Here is a 20,000-nt window from a genome sequence, read left to right on the forward strand (position 1 = left end):
CATCTCTACAGTACAGGGGGTGACTCTGAGTGGCTGATGGGCCGTGTCATCTCTACAGTACAGGGGGTGACTCTGAGTGACTGATGGGCCATGTCATCTCTACAGTACAGGGGTGACTCTGAGTGACTGATGGGCCGTGTCATCTCTACAGTACAGGGGTGACTCTGAGTGACTGATGGGCCGTGTCATCTCTACAGTACAGGGGGTGACTCTGAGTGACTGATGGGCCATGTCATCTCTACAGTACAGGGGTGACTCTGAGTGACTGATGGGCCGTGTCATTTCTACAGTACAGGGGGTGACTCTGAGTGACTGATGGGCCGTGTCATCTCTACAGTACAGGGGGTGACTCTGAGTGACTGATGGGCCCTGTCATCTCTACAGTACAGGGGGTGACTCTGAGTGACTGATGGGCCGTGTCATCTCTACAGTACAGGGGGTGACTCTGAGTGACTGATGGGCCGTGTCATCTCTACAGTACAGGGGGTGACTCTGAGTGACTGATGGGCCCTGTCATCTCTACAGTACAGGGGGTGACTCTGAGTGACTGATGGGCCGTGTCATCTCTACAGTACAGGGGTGACTCTGAGTGACTGATGGGACCGTGTCATCTCTACAGTACAGGGGTGACTCTGAGTGGCTGATGGGTTTGGTTATCTACACAGGGGGTGATCTGAGTACTATATGACCTTGACATTAGGTTTGGTTATCTACACTGATCTGAGTATCTGTATAACAGGGGGGTGACTTTAGTCAGAGGCTAAAGCTGAGGATATCTGTCACCTTCACTATCAATGTTATCTACACAGTGTGGGAGGTAACAGGGGAGTCAGAGGCTAAAGCTGAGGATATCTGTCACCCCACTTCACTATGAATGACACACACAGTGTGGGAGGTAGGGGGAGTCAGAGGCTAAAGCTGAGGATATCTGTCACCCTACTGGAATCATTTCACGCAACAACAGGGGTTAATTAGGAAATTACACCCCAAAACAATATTATTGTATTTTTTTCATTAGTCCACAGCGTGTTTGTGAGGAAACAGACCCGGCAGTATTTTATAAACTGTAGCATACAGCCTTGTAAGAGATGCCTAACCACTTGTGTCTGTCTGTAGCACGCAGCCTTGTCAGAGATGGGTGTGTGTGTATAGGCCACGATAGAGCTGAGCTCACCATGCACTGTCTACAGGACTATACCCCAGTATGACCACTTAATACAGGCTATACCCCAGTATGACCACTTAATACAGGCTATACCCCAGTATAACCACTTAATACAGACTATACACCGGTATAACCACTTAATACAGGCTATCCCCCAGTATAACCCCTTAATACAGACTATACCCCAGTATAACCCTTAATACAGACTATACCCCAGTATAACACCTTAATACAGACTATACCCCAGTATAACCCCTTAATACAGACTATACCCCAGTATAACCCCTTAATACAGATTATCCCCGGTATAACCCCTTAATACCCTACATTATTCATCTCATATGCATACGTATATACTGTACTCTATATCATCGACTGCATCCTTATGTAATACATGTATCACTAGCCACTTTAACTATGCCACTTTGTTTACAAACCCATCTCATATGTATATACTGTACTCGATACCATCTACTGTATCTTGCCTATGCTGCTCTGTACCATCACTCATTCATATATCCTTATGTACATATTCTTTATCCCCTTACACTGTGTATAAGACAGTAGTTTTGGAATTGTTAGCTAGATTACTTGTTGGTTATTACTGCATTGTCGGAACTAGAAGCACAAGCATTTCGCTACACTCGCATTAACATCTGCTAACCATGTGTATGTGACAAATAAAATTTGATTTGATTTGATTTAATACAGACTATACCCCAGTATAACCACTTAATACAGGCTATACCCCAGTATAACCACTTAATACAGACTATACCCCAATATAACCACTTAATACAGGCTATACCCCAGTATAACCACTTAATACAGACTATACCCCAGTAGAACCACTTAAGTAGTATAACCACTTAATACAGACTATACCCCAGTATAACCACTTAATACAGGCCAGTATAACCACTTAATACAGACTATACCCCAATATAACCACTGAATACAGGCTAAACCCAGTATAACCCCTTAATACAGACTATACCCCAGTATAACCACTTAATACAGACTATACCCCAGTATAACCACTTAATACAGACTATACCCCAGTATAACCCCTTAATACAGGCTATACCCCAGTATAATCACTTAATACAGACTATACCCCAATATAACCACTTAATACAGACTATACCCCAGTATAACCACTTAATACAGACTATACCCCAGTATAACCCTTAATACAGGCTATACCCCAGTATAATCACTTAATACAGACTATACCCCAATATAACCACTTAATACAGGCTATACCCCAGTATAACCCCTTAATACAGACTATACCCCAGTATAACCACTTAATACAGCCTATACCCCAGTATAACCACTTAATACAGACTATACCCCAGTATAACCCCTTAAAACAGGAAGGTAGTGGCTATCCAATCTGATAGTCGTGCGTCATCCTCTACGGTGATGGTGAAACATCTGTCTAATGTCTGCAGGTCTGTTCTTAAAGGTGTAAGACTTGATTTGAAGCTCTACCTTGTTTCCTTTCAGACCGTCTCTACCAGGTGATCCCTGGTCCCCCGACGATCCCTAGAAACGGAGGACAGAACAGAGACAGATCTGTCAACCAGGTCTTCACACACACACACACACACACACACACACACACACACACACACACACACACACACACACACACACACACACACACACACACACACACACACACACACACACACACACACACACACACACACACACACACATAGAGGTGAACAGGTACACAAACACGCACAACTACTGCCCCCTCAACACACACACCCAACCTCCCATTACCATACAGACACATTTATCTCTCTCCTCCTCTCCGCATCAGCGGGCCCACCATGTTTCAACATCCTTTCCTTTTTCCAGGATGAAATGCCTCTCTTTCCCTCTCCTGCTTCTGAATAAAGACAGATACTCATTATAGGTACAGCAGGTGCAGCAGCAGATTGGGGTCCATGCCTGCCTCTGCTCCCTCATAACGTAAAACGCTCCGATCTGCCTCTACCCACTAATTCATTCTCAAATTGAATTACTGATCGTCTGTGTAACAATTCAAGACTTTGCCCCCTTTGCCTTCATCAGCTCTCTTCTTCTCTCTCTTACTTTCTCTCCGTCTCGCCTCAGCGGTTTATCTATGTGTTTCCTTATTGTCCTTTGGTAGGTGTAGTTGGGGGAACAGTGGAACAGGGAGACATGAGAGAAGGAGGAAGATGAGATTGTTCCTTCAGGAGGGTTGGGGTCAATTCCGTTTCAACTCAGGAACCAATTCCATTTCAACTCAGGAACTAAATATATCTTCCATAATTGAAATAGAATTGACCACACCCCTGGTTCAAACAGTTAACACATGTATTTTAAGTAACATGTCTTTGACCAAACCCCTGGTTCAAACAGTACTTAACACATGTATTTTAAGTAACATGTATTTGACCACACCCCTGGTTCAAACAGTACTTAACACATGTATTTTAAGTAACATGTCTTTGACCACACCCCTGGTTCAAACAGTACTTAACACATGTATTTTAAGTAACATGTCTTTGACCACACCCCTGGTTCAAACAGTACTTAACACATGTATTTTAAGTAACATGTCTTTGACCAAACCCCTGGTTCAAACAGTACTTAACACATGTATTTTAAGTAACATGTCTTTGACCACACCCCTGGTTCAAACAGTACTTAACACATGTATTTTAAGTAACATGTCTTTGACCACACCCCTGGTTCAAACGGTACTTAACACATGTATTTTGTAACATGTCTTTGACCACACCCCTGGTTCAAACAGTACTTAACACATGTATTTTAAGTAACATGTCTTTGACCACACCCCTGGTTCAAACAGTACAACACATGTATTTTAAGTAACATGTCTTTGACCACAGTAACACATGTATTTTAAGTAACATGTCTTAACCCCTGGTTCAAACAGTACTTAACACATGTATTTTAAGTAACATGTCTTTGACCACACCCCTGGTTCAAACAGTACTTAACACATGTATTTTAAGTAACATGTCTTTGACCACACCCTGGTTCAAACAGTACTTAACACATGTATTTTAAGTAACATGTCTTTGACCACACCCCTGGTTCAAACAGTACTTAACACATGTATTTTAAGTAACATGTCTTTACTCACCGTCTCTCCTGCAATCCCTGGGAGTCCGATGAGTCCACGAGGACCTTCTTTACCCTGGAAAACAGTCAGAGAAGTGTTAGAGTCTAATATCCCTTCTTCTAGTAATCACAGCCTGGCCCATGGTGACCTGCCTGTCTGGCTAACTGCAGGCAGCCCCAGCAATCACTCTCTGATTCAGAGAGTTGTATTACTGAGCTGCCAACTGTACACACCAGTAAAGACATGTTGTTCTGGAGGCCTTTCTGGTCGCCAAAGGGGTTGGAAGTTGGATGCTAAGAAGAAGACATCTCAGAGGTGTTGGAACTGTGTAGACTGTAACTAGCTACTAGACACCAGAGGGATATACTACAAAGTAGGTTTAATTAGTTAAGCAGCTAACTTTGATAAATAACCAGAAATAACTGTTTGATTTTCTGGTTCATTAAGAAATCTAAACGTATATGTGTTTTTGGTTGTTCAGTCAATTAGACCAAGCCCATTTCAAGCTTACCTTTCTTTAAAAAAATAAGGTTTTCTGGGGATATTTACTGGCTAACTCCTTGATCCTACTTTGTAGAATACCCTTCAGGACATCCTGCAGTTTTATTTTGTTTTAAATGTATAGTCTGGGATTCAACAGTTGTGTCAAGCTCAAAAGACATTTAGAAGTTATATCTGTCATGAATCAAATGGGTAAATATCAAGAATTGAAAAGACCAATGAACCATTTCCCAAATACCAGAGTGTCGGGGACAAACTGTAGGGGAAGAAAGAAGATTGCAGCAATCTTTTGGTATTTGACCTGCTGTGAGAATTGCAGCAATCTGTCTGGTTTGGGAGCTTGACCATCCCCTTTAGGTAACAGAGGGCAGTAGAGGAAAACAGGAGCTATTCAAGTGTTCTATAATAGTTACATTGAACGACCCACTTCCACTTACAGTCAACAGGTGGCCCAGCCTCAAACGTTTGATTAGTCGTACTGGTTGATAAGAATTTTATCAGGATTTTAATCCCCAAGGGCTAGTCTTCCAAGAGTCCATAGAGTTTAAGATAGTCATTTCTCTCTGTAGACCAATATAAATTGCTCAAACGTTTGACCTGAGGTAATTAAGCACTTGTCATGCCATATAGACCTAGTTCTAGTTCCTGGGGTGAGTTGCATTACCACTAGCTGCTCAGGGACCCTGAACTACAACCTAAACCAACTACAGGTGCACTAAAGGTGATCTAGGGTATCTGAGTACTTGGTAATTGGTAATAAATTCTGTTTCCTGTGTCAATCCGAACAGTCTCATACTATTGTACCAATAAGTACAATGGCATAGGATCATACAGCTTGTGTTGTTGGGTGATAGAGACTCTTTGTTCTCTGGTGATAGAGACTCTTTGTTCTCTGGTGATAGAGACTCTTTGTTCTCTGGTGATAGAGAATCTTTGTTCTCTGGTGATAGAGACTCTGTTCTCTGATAGAGACTCTTTGTTCTCTTTGTTCTCTGGTGATAGAGACTCTTTGTTCTCTGATGATAGAGACTCTTTGTTCTCTGGTGATAGAGACTCTTTGTTCTCTGGTGATAGAGACTCTTTGTTCTCTGGTGATAAAGACTCTTTGTTCTCTGGTGATAGAGACTATTTGTTCTCTGATGATGAATAAAGACTCTTTGTTCTCTGGTGAATAAAGACTTTCTGTTCTCTGTCTGATGGAGACTCTGTTCTCTTGTGATAGAGACTCTTTGACTCTGGTGATAGAGACTCTTTGTTCTCTGGTGATAAAGACTCTTTGTTCTCTAGTGATAGAGACTATTTGTTCTCTGGTGATAAAGACTCTTTGTTCTCTGGTGATAGAGACTATTTGTTCTCTGGTGAATAAAGACTCTTTGTTCTCTGGTGAATAAAGACTCTGTTCTCTGGTGATGGAGACTCTGTTCTCTTGTGATAGAGACTCTTTGACTCTGGTGATAGAGACTCTTTGTTCTCTGGTGATAGTTTGATTATCTATCGGGTGTTTACCTCTGGGCCGGGCTCTCCCTTTGGACCTGGTAGTCCTAAGCTTCCCTTTAAACCAGTAATGAAAGGAGGGTGAGGGGGGAAGGGAAAGAAGAAAGAGAGAGAGAGACCATTTAAGGTTAGATTTGTTTTTCTCCATAATTACTCCAGGACATGTATTAATAAGTGAGACCCTGAGAAAATCTATTTAGCGTCTGGCTTCAAGAAAGAAAACCTACCAAACAGAGCAATTCAACATGACTTTATAGAACTCCCAGTTTCTATTTAGTCTAGAAACACACTGTAATACATATGACTTTTTATTCCTCAAATATCATTTCTTTGTGTACTGGGCTCCTATTCAATTCCAGGCTGCTCATATACAGTATCATGTGTATATGTCTTATTGTATATCATCGTGTACTTAACAATGATATACAATGTCAAAAGGTTATACAGTCAGATCAGTGTAGATAACCAAACCTATCAAAGGTCATATAGTACTCAGATCAGTGTAGATAACCAAACCCAATGTCAAAGGTTATACAGTACTCAGATCAGTGTAGATGACCAAACCCAATGTCAAAGGTCATATAGTACTCAGATCAGTGTAGATAACCAAACCCAATGTCAAAGGTTATACAGTACTCAGATCAGTGTAGATAACCAAACCTAATGTCAAAGGTTATACAGTACTCAGATCAGTGTAGATAACCAAACAATGTCAAACCTCAGATCAGTGTCAAAAGGTCATATAGTACTCAGATCAGTGTAGATAACCAAACCCAATGTCAAAGGTCGTATAGTACTCAGATCAGTGTAGATAACCAAACCCAATGTCAAAGGTCATATAGTACTCAGATCAGTGTAGATAACCAAACCCAATGTCAAAGGTTATACAGTACTCAGATCAGTGTAGATAGATGTCAAAGGCGTATAGTACTCAGAAGTGTATGTAACCAAACCCTTGTTCTTCATCAGTGTAGATACCCAAGTCAATGGACTGGTTACCAGTGTAGAAACCATGTGGTCATATAGTCCTCAGTTTGTCCCTGAAGAAAAGGATCATAGATAAACAATGTCATTATCCTCATCCTGTAAATCCAATGTCTTTACACAAGAGATAACCAAAACCAATGTCAAAGGTCATATAGTACTCAGATCAGTGTAGTAAACACAAACCATGTCAAAGGTCATATAGCACTGGTGTAAAGTACTTAAGATTTATTTTTTAAAGTACTACTTAAGTAGGTTTTTGGGGGCATCTGTACTTCACTATTTGTATTTTTGACAACTTTTACTGTCACTATATTCCTAAAGAAAATTATTTCTAAAGAAAATTTTTACTTGATATATTTTCCATGTCACCCAAAAGTACAGGTTACATTTTGAATGCTGGACAGGAAAATGGTCCGATTCAACACTTATCAAGAGAACATCCCTGGTCATCCCTACTGCCTCTGATCTGGAGGACTCACTAAACAGAGAACATCCCTGGTCATCCCTACTGCCTCTGATCTGGAGGACTCACTAAACAGAGAACATCCCTGGTCATCCCTACTGCCTCTGATCTGAGGACTCACTAAACAGAGAACATCCCTGGTCATCCCTACTGCCTCTGATCTGGACAGAGAAATCCCTGGGACTCATCTAAACAGAGAACATCCCTGGTCATCCCTACTGCCTCTGATCTGGAGGACTCACTAAACAGAGAACATCCCTGGTCATCCCTACTGCCTGGAACATCATCTGATCTGGAGGACTCACTAAACAGAGAACATCCCTGGTCATCCCTACTGCCTCTGATCTGGAGGACTCACTAAACAGAGAACATCCCTGGTCATCCCTACTGCCTCTGATCTGGAGGACTCACTAAACAGAGAACATCCCTGGTCATCCCTACTGCCTCTGATCTGGAGGACTCACTAAACAGAGAACATCCCTGGTCATCCCTACTGCCTCTGATCTGGAGGACTCACTAAACAGAGAACATCCCTGGTCATCCCTACTGCCTCTGATCTGGAGGACTCACTAAACAGAGAACATCCCTGGTCATCCCTACTGCCTCTGATCTGGAGGACTCACTAAACAGAGAACATCCCTGGTCATCCCTACTGCCTCTGATCTGGAGGACTCACTAAACAGAGAACATCCCTGGTTATCCCTACTGCCTCTGATCTGGAGGACTCACTAAACAGAGAACATCCCTGGTCATCCCTACTGCCTCTGATCTGGAGGACTCACTAAACAGAGAACATCCCTGGTCATCCCTACTGCCTCTGATCTGGAGGACTCACTAAACAAATGGTTTGATAATTATGTTTTAACATGAGCCTGGCTAATTGTCATCCATGAAAATCGTGCTCTGGTTTGCTTAATCAAGGAATTTGTACTTGTACTTTTGATACTTAAAACCAAATACTTCTAGAACAGAGAACTTTTATTCCCTATTAAGGTCACTTTTACTCAAGAATGAAAATGGGGTCCTTGTTCCACCACTGCACAATAGTACTCAACTCAGTCAACGAACATTTGAAAGAACATCCCTGAATGTCATTCATTCTAAACTGTATCTATTCTGAAGTCTGTCATTCATTCTCTGTAACTAAAAGTCTAGACATTCATCCCTGTATCTATTGTTCAGTCTATGTCATTCATTCGTCTGTAACTATTCTGAAGTCTATGACATTCATTCTAAAACAGAGAACATCCCTGTCATCCCTACATTCATTCTCTGATCTGTTGAAGTCTACATTCATTCTAAAACAGAGAACATCCCTGTATCTATTGTGAAGTCTATGACATTCATTCTAAACCTCTGTATCTGTTGAGTCTATGATTCATTCTCACTAAACAGAGAACATCCCTGTATCTATTGTTGAAGTCACCCCTATTGCCTCTGATCTGGAGGACATTCATTCTAAAACTATTGTTGAAGAGAATTCATTCTAAACCATGGTCAGTCCCTTCATTCTAAACCCTAACTGATCTGGAGGACATTCATTCTAAACAGAGAACATCCCTGGTCATGACCATTCTAAACATGCCTCTGATCTGGCAGAATAATTCAACACAAATGGTTTGATAATTATGTTTTAATGTTGGAGTGTGAGCCTAAACCCTGTACTATTGTAAATAAATAAAAACATGAAAATCGACATGCATTCTCTGGTTTGCATTTAAACACTAAGTTGAATTTGTATTCTTGTACTATTTTGATACATTCAAAACCAAATACTTCTAGATTTTTAAACCATGTAGTATTTTACTATGACATTCATTTAAATTCTATTAAGGAATTCTTTACTATTTTAGTCAAGAATGAAAATGGGTTGAAGTCTTGACATTCCTAAACCACTGCACAATTGTTGAATCAACATTCAGTCAGGTGACGAACATTTTGAAAAGCTATTACACTGTTTCTGAATGTCATTCATTCTAAACCCTGTATCTATTGTTGAAGTCTATGACATTCATTCTAAACCCTGTAACTATTGTTGAAGTCTATGACACATTCATTCTAAACCCTGTAACTATTGTTGAAGTCTATGACATTCATTCTAAACTATGACATTCATTCTAAACTATGACTGTAACTATTGTTGAAAGTCATTCATGACATTCATTCTAAACCATGTAACTATTGTTGAAGTCTATGTAACTATTGTTGAAGTCTATGACATTCATTCTAAACCCATTCATTCATTCTAAACCCTGTAACTATTGTTGAAGTCTATGACATTCATTCTAAACCCTGTAACTATTGTTGAAGTCTATGACATTCATTCTAAACCATGTAACTATTGTTGAAGTCTATGACATTCATTCTAAACCCTGTAACTATTGTTGAAGTCTATGTCATTCATTTCATTCTACATTCATTCTAAACCTGTAACTATTGTTGAAGTCTATGACATTCATTCTAAACCATGTAACTATTGTTGAAGTCTATGACATTCATTCTAAACCATGTAACTATTGTTGAAGTCTATGACATTCATTCTAAACCATGTAACTATTGTTGAAGTCTATGACATTCATTCTAAACCATGTACTATTGTTGAAGTCTTGACATTTGAAGTCTATGACATTCATTCTAAACCCTGTAACTATTGTTGAAGTCTATGACATTCATTCTAAACCATGTAACTATTGTTGAAGTCTATTACATTCATTCTAAACCCTGTAACTATTGTTGAAGTCTATGACATTCATTCTAAACCATGTAACTATTGTTGAAGTCTATTACATTCATTCTAAACCCTGTAACTATTGTTGAAGTCTATGACATTCATTCTAAACCATGTAACTATTGTTGAAGTCTATGACATTCATTCTAAAATGTAACTATTGTTGAAGTCTAAACCATGTAACTAATGTCTATGACATTCATTCTAAACCATGTAACTATTGTTGAAGTCTATGACATTCATTCTAAACCCTGTAACTATTGTTGAAGTCTATGACATTCATTCTAAACCCTGTATCTATTGTTGAAGTCTATTACATTCATTCTAAACCCTGTATCTATTGTTGAAGTCTATTACATTCATTCTAAACCCTGTAACTATTGTTGAAGTCTATGACATTCATTCTAAACCCTGTAACTATTGTTGAAGTCTATTACATTCATTCTAAACCCTGTAACTATTGTTGAAGTCTATGACATTCATTCTAAACCCTGTAACTATTGTTGAAGTCTAATTTTGATGTGTGGCAGGCCTAGTGGTTAGAGCGTTGGACTAGTAACCGAAAAGTTGCAAGTTCAAATCCCCGAGCTGACAAGGTATAAATCTGTCATTCTGAAAATAAGAATCTGTTCTTAACGGACTTGCCTGGTTAAATAAAGGCAAAATAAAAATTTAAAAAATAAAGATAAAATAAAGATTGACCTCCTTTGAACTTTGTATCCTTTCTTTATATTTGATGATTAGATTCTTTGCCAACAGCTCTTTCATACATGTTTAGGATGTATCCTAAATGGCAGCCTATTCTCTACATAGTGCACACAAAACCATAGTGTCCTCAATAGTCATCATTAAGCTAAGGACCCTGGGACTAAACACCTCCCTCGGCAACTGGATCCTGGACTTCCTGAAGGGCCGCCCCCAGGTGGTAACGGTAGGCAACAACACATCTGCCACGCTGGGCCCATCAGGGGTGCGTGCTTAGTCCCTGCCATCCAGGCACAAAAAATTGTCAAAGACTCCAGTCACCGAACTCCAGTCGCCGAAGTCTAGGACCAAAAGGCTCCTTAACAGTTTCTACCCCCAAGCCATAAGACTGCTGAGCTTTTCATCTAATGCCCCCCCAGACTATTTACATTGCCCCTCCCAGACTATTTACATTGCCCCTCCCAGACTATTTACATCGCCCCTCCCAGACTATTTACATCGCCCCTCCCAGACTATTTACATTGCCCCTCCCAGACTATTTACATTGCCCCTCCCAGACTATTTACATTGCCCCTCCCAGACTATTTACATTGCCCCTCCCAGACTATTTACATTGCCCCTCCCAGACTATTTACATTGCCCCTCCCAGACTATTTACATTGCCCCTCCCAGACTATTTACATTGCCCCTCCCAGACTATTTACATTGCCCCTCCCAGACTATTTACATTGCCCCTCCCAGACTATTTACATTGCCCCTCCCAGACTATTTACATTGCCCCTCACAGACTATTTACATTTGCCCCCACTGTATTTAGCCTCGTTATTGTTATGTCATTTTCTTGTTACTTTTTTTCCCATTATTTTTTCACTTTAGTTTATTTGGTAAATATTTTCTTAACTCTTCTTGAACTGCACTGTTGGTTAAAGGCTTGAGGTCCTTGTGGTCCTTCTGTAGCTCAGTTGGTAGAGCATGGCGCTTGTAACGCCAGGGTAGTGGGTTCGATTCCCGGGACCACCCATACGTAGAATGTATGCACACATGACTGTAAGTCGCTTTGGATAAAAGCATCTGCTAAATGGCATATATTATCATTAAAAGCATTTCACGGTAAGGTCTGTTGTATTCGGCGCATGAGGCAAATAATATTTGATTTGATTTGACACAGAGTCAAACTGTTTCTTGGTGTCGTGAACATCGATATATTAGCCTTCCTCTGATCTGGACCCATACTCACAAAGCATCTCAGAGTAGGAGTGCTGATCTAGGATCAGTTTAGCGGATGAATAATGAAATGGATTAAATGGACAAGGGGGGAGCGGTTTTCTTTTACACTTGTTAATTATAGACAAATCATATGAACACTGTGAGCAGGTTGGTACATATCCTATCCTTACAGGATCACCCATTTCTCCTTTCTGGCCCTTGTCTCCTGATTCAGCCTCCTAAAATAAAATAGAAATAAGGTCATTATGAAATGCGGAACATTTGATATAAAAATAACTTTCATCAAGGTAACACAAAAGATTGAGTTAGCAGCCAGAGCACGACTGCCGTTATGACTGAACAGAAGGTAAAGGTAACTACGTAGGATGTTTCTACTTACAGAGCCAGACAGATGTCTCAGTCCATGAGCTGTCATTTCCTGGATGGAAAGGACAGACAAGATAGAAGATAGAAAATGAGCTGTCTTCTTCATTGTCACTTATTCGGTAGGTAAGACGTACCACCTAACCTCCCTTATTGAACTCGGCTCGGCGCTCGGCACTCGGCTCGGCACTCGGCTCGGGCACTCGGCCTGGCACTCGGCCCGGCACTCGGCTCGGGCACTCGGCTCGGCACTCGGCTCGGGCACTCGGCCTGGCACTCGGCTCGGCGCTCGGCACTCGGCTCGGGCACTCTGCCTGGCACTCGGCCCGGCACTCGGCCCGGCACTCGGCTCGGCACTCAGCTCGGCAGTTGGGGTTGTCAAAGTCAAACTAAAGAAGCCTTTTAAGAGAGAAAAGGAGGGAAGGGGTGTTTTCGGTGAAACTAAAGACGAGTGCCTGTCTGTCACTAGACCCTCTTCCACTAGACTAGCCCCTCTGCCTGTACGCCCTAAATGGCACCTATTCTCTATTAAAGTGGGGGTAAATAGTACCATAGGGCTCTGTTCAAAAGTAGTGCACTATGTAGGGAATAGGTTGCCATTTGGGACGTATTCCCACAGTAACGGAAAGTCGACTTTTCAAGCTGTAAAATGATGTCCTGAGCTTTCCAATGATTTTGTACCACAATTGTAGCCTAGAAACCTGCAATTATGTGAACATGTGTTTTTGGTAGCTTCAAGTTCAACATCTGACATACTGACCACACCGCTCGCGTTGCCAAATAAATGTACACATACATGTTATTCAACTGTCGCACCCACACTGCTCACGCTCGCCAACGAGCGTCTGCGTTGCGAGGCGCTAAAATAGAAGTTGCTTCTATTTGTGGCGCAGAACGCGCTGCAAGTCCTGCCTCTCCCATCTCCTCATTGGTTAATAGAAGCAGATACCCATGTGCCATCTCCTCATTGGTTATACCCACGTGGGTGATTGAAAGACGAACTGAGGTCGGTCGTCGTCATGGTAATAGTTTCAGATGCCAATCACCATATAAAGTCCAAAAAAGGAAGGAGGTGAGGTGACTAGAAACGATTCGGTTGACTGTTTTATGTGTGGATTCATTTTCAGAGTAGAGGACCTTGTGCATTTCAGGTAAAATAACAACTCAACATTGTTATAAATGTTTAATGCTTTTTGACCTGTCCCCAAATTAATATAATTGGTTCAGAGTTTGTTTTGATATTTCAACCTGCGTGTCGTGATAGCGTTTGGTGTGGGGGTACAAAATCAATTTGTGCACGATAGCGGTTTGGGTACGGTGTTAGTCTGCCTCCAAAAGCTAGCAAAAATAAATAAATAATTCTATTGAACAAGTATGTCAATTTATTCCAACCCTGTTCCTTGTCTTCCTGTTCTTCTGTGTCTGTCTGGTCGAGCCGGGTTATTTTAGTGGTAATACATTTTTTTGAAAGTTTTGGCTTTCATTTCAACATCTCAGACTGCCATAAATATCTATTTACAAGTTTGTCAATTCGTTCTAATCTTTTAGCCTTCTGCTCTTGTTCATAGCTTAGCCTATTATTCTGTGTCTGCCTGGTGAAGGGCTACGTGTGGGCTATCTGTGGATCATGGAGGGCCATGCAGTAATACGATGTCCTGATCTTTCCTGTGATGTTGTATAACAAGTTCAGTGTGGAAATCAGCCTTTCAGTGCTTCAAGTTCCAAATATCAGTCTGCCTCCTAAAGCAATTTGTTCTCATCTTGTCTCTTATATCTGTAGCCTTCAGTCAGAGTCTGGTCAAGGGCCACGTGTGGGCTGTCTGTGGGTCATGGGGGGTCACGCATGCCTATAACCCCGCCTGGTGGTTCCTCCTCTGCACTAATGAACAGGAAGGAGGGTAATGGTCTGAACCCTGGTTTCTGCAGAGTCATGGAATTAAACGCTTTACTGCAGAAATGATCCCACTGTGTCTCAAATGGCACCCTACTCCCTATATAGTGCACTACAATTGACCAGAGCCCTATGGTACCCTACTCCCTATATAGTGCACTACAATTGACCAGAGCCCTATGGTACCCTACTCCCTATATAGTGCACTACAATTGACCAGAGCCCTATGGTACCCTATTCCCTATATAGTGCACTACCATTGACCAGAGCCCAATGGTACCCTACTCCCTATATAGTGCACTACCATTGACCAGAGCCCTATGGTACCCTATTCCCTATATAGTGCACTACCATTGACCAGAGCCCTATGGTATTCCCTATATAGTGCACTACCATTGACCATAGCCCTATGGTACCCTATTCCCTATATAGTGCATTACCATTGACCAGAGCCCTAAGGTACCCTATTCCCTATATAGTACTTGACCAGAGCCCTATGGTACCCTATAGTGCACTACAATTGACCAGAGCCCTATGGTACCCTATTCCCTATATAGTGCACTACAATTGACCAGAGCCCTATGGTACCCTATTCCCTATATAGTGCACTACCATTGACCAGAGCCCTATGGTACCCTATTCCCTATATAGTGCACTACCATTGACCAGAGCCCTATGGTACCCTATTCCCTATATAGTGCACTACCATTGACCAGAGCCCTATGGTACCCTATTCCCTATATAGTGCACTACAATTGACCAGAGCCCTATGGTACCCTATTCCCTATATAGTGCACTACCATTGACCAGAGCCCTATGGTACCCTATTCCCTATATAGTGCACTACCATTGACCAGAGCCCTATGGTACCCTATTCCCTATATAGTGCACTACAATTGACCAGAGCCCTATGGTACCTTATTCCCTATATAGTGCACTACCATTGACCAGAGCCCTATGGTACCCTATTCCCTATATAGTGCACTACAATTGACCAGAGCCCTATGGTACCCTATTCCCTATATAGTGCACTACCATTGACCAGAGCCCTATGGTACCCTATTCCCTATATAGTGCACTACCATTGACCAGAGCCCTATGGTACCCTATTCCCTATATAGTGCACTACAATTGACCAGAGCCCTATGGTACCCTATTCCCTATACAGTGCACTACCATTGACCAGAGCCCTATGGTACCCTATTCCCTATATAGTGCATTCTCTCGATACAGCCTGGAATCGAACCAGGGACTTTGGTGACCCCTCGCACACTGAGATGCAGTGGCTTAGACTGCTGTGCCACTCGGGAGCCCCCTATTTAATTGAGATTGGAGCTAAATAATCAAACAGACAAACATTTATGAATTGATAAATGACTTTTCTGAATGTCTGAATTGTAAATGAACGTACTCCAAAGCAACTAATGTAGACCAGAGAGGATTGGATAGATGGATGGAAGCATTGTGGTGACATCTCCCACCTAGCCAATCAGAAATGAAGCTATTAATTAAGCTATTACAATAAAGAGTATAGCTACTTGTCCAATCCTCTCAGATCTAGTGTGTCTATCAGGAGTGGTGGCGAGGGGGGGATTTGGCATTTAGAAACCGTCTGGAAGCCACATGATTAATTGATTGACTGATTGTTTTTGATAATTATAAGTAGAAGGCTGCCCCCAGCCAGAGACATCAGCACATGATAACATACTGGACTTTGGGTGATAATTATAAGTAGAAGGCTGCCCCCCCCAGCCAGAGACATCAGCACATGATAACATACTGGACTTTGGGTGATAATTATAAGTAGAAGGCTGCCCCCCCAGCCAGAGACATCAGCACATGATAACATACTGGACTTTGGGTGTTAATTATAAGTAGAAGGCTGCCCCCCAGCCAGAGACATCAGCACATGATAACATACTGGACTTTGGGTGTTAATTATAAGTAGAAGGCTGCCCCCCCCCCCAGCCAGAGACATCAGCACATGATAACATACTGGACTTTGGGTGATAATTATAAGTAGAAGGCTGCCCCCCCCCCAGCCAGAGACATCAGCACATGATAACATACTGGACTTTGGGTGATAATTATAAGTAGAAGGCTGCCCCCCAGCCAGAGATATCAGCACATGATAACATACTGGACTTTGGGTGATAATTATAAGTAGAAGGCTGCCCCCCCAGCCAGAGACATCAGCACATGATAACATACTGGACTTTGGGTGTTAATTATAAGTAGAAGGCTGCCCCCAGCCAGAGACATCAGCACATGATAACATACTGGACTTTGGGTGTTAATTATAAGTAGAAGGCTGCCCCCCAGCCAGAGACATCAGCACATGATAACATACTGGACTTTGGGTGATAATTATAAGTAGAAGGCTGCCCCCCAGCCAGAGACATCAGCACATGATAACATACTGGACTTTGGGTGATAATTATAAGTAGAAGGCTGCCCCCCAGCCAGAGACATCAGCACATGATAACATACTGGACTTTGGGTGATAATTATAAGTAGAAGGCTGCCCCCCCAGCCAGAGACATCAGCACATGATAACATACTGGACTTTGGGTGATAATTATAAGTAGAAGGCTGCCCCCAGCCAGAGACATCAGCACATGATAACATACTGGACATTGGGTGATAATTATAAGTAGAAGGCTGCCCCCCAGCCAGAGACATCAGCACATGATAACATACTGGACTTTGGGTGATAATTATAAGTAGAAGGCTGCCCCCCCCCCAGCCAGAGACATCAGCACATGATAACATACTGGACTTTGGGTGTTTCAACCAAACCTCAGAAAACTCTAGGCCTAAAATAGCAACATCATTTTAAATCATTTTGCTCCCTTATCGCTTCAATCTTAAAAATCCATTTCAAAATGTAATCCAGTCCAGTTAATTGAGTCCGATTAAGTGGTTCTGATAGAACTTCTTACACAAATAATTGCAAGGCAAGAAAAGGCTTTATAGCCATTAAGGGGGACTCATTACCTGCCACTGTTCAATTGTAAATTAAATGTTTAAGAACAAGTGGACCAGACTCCAGTTGAGATAAGGGATTCATATTAAATGGCACCCTATTGCCTATTTAGTGCACCTCTTTAGACCAGGGTCCATAGGGAACCATTTGGGACACATTCAGTGAAAGACATCAGTAGTCGGAGCATGCATGTTACACAAGTAGTCACTACGTAGGGAATGGGGTGCCATTTGGGAGGCAGACAGAGTGATATAAAGTAGTAGTAGGAGAAGGAGTTCATTAGTGTAGGAGGGAATATTTGTTCAGCGTGCGGTGATGTGACGTTGGCTCGGTGCCACTTGGATCCGCGGCTAAACAAGAAACCAGGAGTTGAATTATGAAGAAGGACAGATCTCAGAGGATCTGTCTGGGAATAGTCTGTTGTTCTCACTACTATTACCTGTCTGGATGGTCTACCAAAGGTCTACCTGTCCATTGTGGTCACATACTAGCCTTTTTATATACCGAGTTGACATGCACCAGTAAAGGCCCATTACAATTACATAGTCAGGTCATGTACGTGTAGATTCAGGATTGTCTTTGAGAGATCAGAGGAGACAGAGCATGGATTGCAGGTACTCTCAGATCTGAAAAACATGTAGCCCAAACATTGTGACTGTGGAGCAGGGATAATGTACTGAACCAACACCAACTGTAGAGTCCAGGCTAGTCTTGTTTACGCCCCTCAGTTACTCCTCTCTCCAATAACTCCAAAATAAACTACAGTACACAACTGTAAAACAGTCTCTTAGATAATATGACTTTATGTCTCAGTTATAAACAGTCACAGGAAACATTAACGCCACAACAATGTACTCCTCACCGGTCCTGGTGGTCCTCTCTGGCCTTCTTCCCCCTGATAAGAGAACACACAGAGAGCATAGAGAAACCACGTGATGTCATACTGTACAGACATGCTTCCAAACCTCAGGATGATATTGATCTATTCTTAAGGGAGGATCCAGAAGCCCTGGTTTACAGAGGGTTGTGAAATCTCCCCCACCTGGTTTACAGAGGGTTGTGAAATCTCCCCCACCTGGTTTACAGAGGGTTGTGAAATCTCCCCCACCACCGAAGCTGCTGTAACATCTGCTCCTACCTGCTCTCTCATTGATTCAGTCATAACCGACAGTAGCATTCATTCAAACACTATTTACATCTACTTAATGACAACCGGTTTCAGTTGATTGGGTTAGTGGGGTTGGTACACTGATATACTGTAGTGGGTTAAACAAGGACGCTTCCGAGATGAAAGAACAGAAGGTGAGTCACATGTGTGTGTGTGTGTGTGTGTGTGTGTGTGTGTGTGTGTGTGTGTGTGTGTGACAATTAACAATGATGAAATATGATTATAAGAGAGTTAATTTGCAGCCAGATTTAGACATAAATGAATGCAGGAAAGATAAATAGATCAGGGGTAATCAGACTGGAGCTCACACACACACACACACACACATGCACACGCACACGCACACACACCATGTGATGTGACTCACCTTCTGTCCTTTCATCCCAGAGGCCCCGTCTCCACCAGGCTGACCCTGAGGGAGAAGGCCAAAGGTCAAAGGTTAGTGCTCATGGTTAATGACAGCCACTTTAATTGTCACCACAATAATGTGTTGGAAGGGTGTGTGCTGTGTGTGTGTTACATACCGGATCACCTTGATCTCCTTTGTCTCCTGGGATTCCAGAGTCACCCTTCACCCCCTGAATGAGAACAGAGAGAGAGAGAGAGATGTGTGGCTATATGCTCACTGCCCACAAAATGAGGTGGAAACTGAGCTGCACTTCCTAACCTCCTGCCCAATGTATGACCATATTAGAGAGACATATTTCCCCCAGATTACACAGATCCACAAAGAATTCGAAAACAAATCCAATTTTGAAAACTCCCATATCTACTGGGTGAAATTCCACAGTGTGCCATCACAGCAGCAAGATTTGTGACCCGTTGCCACGAGAAAAGGGCAACCAGTGAAGAACAAACACCATTGTAAATACAACCCATATTTATGCTTATTTATTTTATCTTGTGTCCTTTAACTATTTGTACATTGTATATATATATATATATATAATATGACATTTGAGAGAGAGAGAATGAGAGATAGAGGAGAGAGAAAGAGAGAGAGAGTGAGAGAGAGAGGAGGGAGAGACAGAAAGAGAGCGAGGGAGGGGGGATGAGAGAGATAGAGATAGAGGAGAGAGAGAGAGAGGAGAGGGGGAGAGAGAGAGAGAGAGAGAGAGAGAGAGAGAGAGAGAGAGAGAGAGAGAGAGAGAGAGAGAGGAGAGAGAGAGAGATGAGAGAGAGAGAGAGA

General features: G+C 42.0%; 1 protein-coding gene across 1 annotated transcript in view; it reads right to left on the reverse strand.

Moving 5' to 3' along the window:
• LOC127926389 (otolin-1-A-like) overlaps positions 1-20,000 on the reverse strand; it is a gene marked incomplete at its 3' end in the record, with an annotated part of 133,335 nt that overhangs the window by 576 nt on the left and 112,759 nt on the right. Inside the window, exons 5-11 of the mRNA XM_052511777.1 lie at positions 19,336-19,389; positions 19,179-19,223; positions 18,506-18,538; positions 12,783-12,821; positions 12,574-12,621; positions 4,320-4,373; positions 2,663-2,716 (exon numbers count right to left, since the gene is read on the reverse strand). Coding sequence (XP_052367737.1) covers positions 2,663-2,716; positions 4,320-4,373; positions 12,574-12,621; positions 12,783-12,821; positions 18,506-18,538; positions 19,179-19,223; positions 19,336-19,389 — 327 coding nt within the window. The remainder of the gene's footprint in view (positions 1-2,662; positions 2,717-4,319; positions 4,374-12,573; positions 12,622-12,782; positions 12,822-18,505; positions 18,539-19,178; positions 19,224-19,335; positions 19,390-20,000) is intronic.

Source organism: Oncorhynchus keta, unplaced genomic scaffold, assembly GCF_023373465.1.
Source record: "Oncorhynchus keta strain PuntledgeMale-10-30-2019 unplaced genomic scaffold, Oket_V2 Un_contig_7476_pilon_pilon, whole genome shotgun sequence".
Lineage (NCBI taxonomy): Eukaryota > Metazoa > Chordata > Actinopteri > Salmoniformes > Salmonidae > Oncorhynchus > Oncorhynchus keta.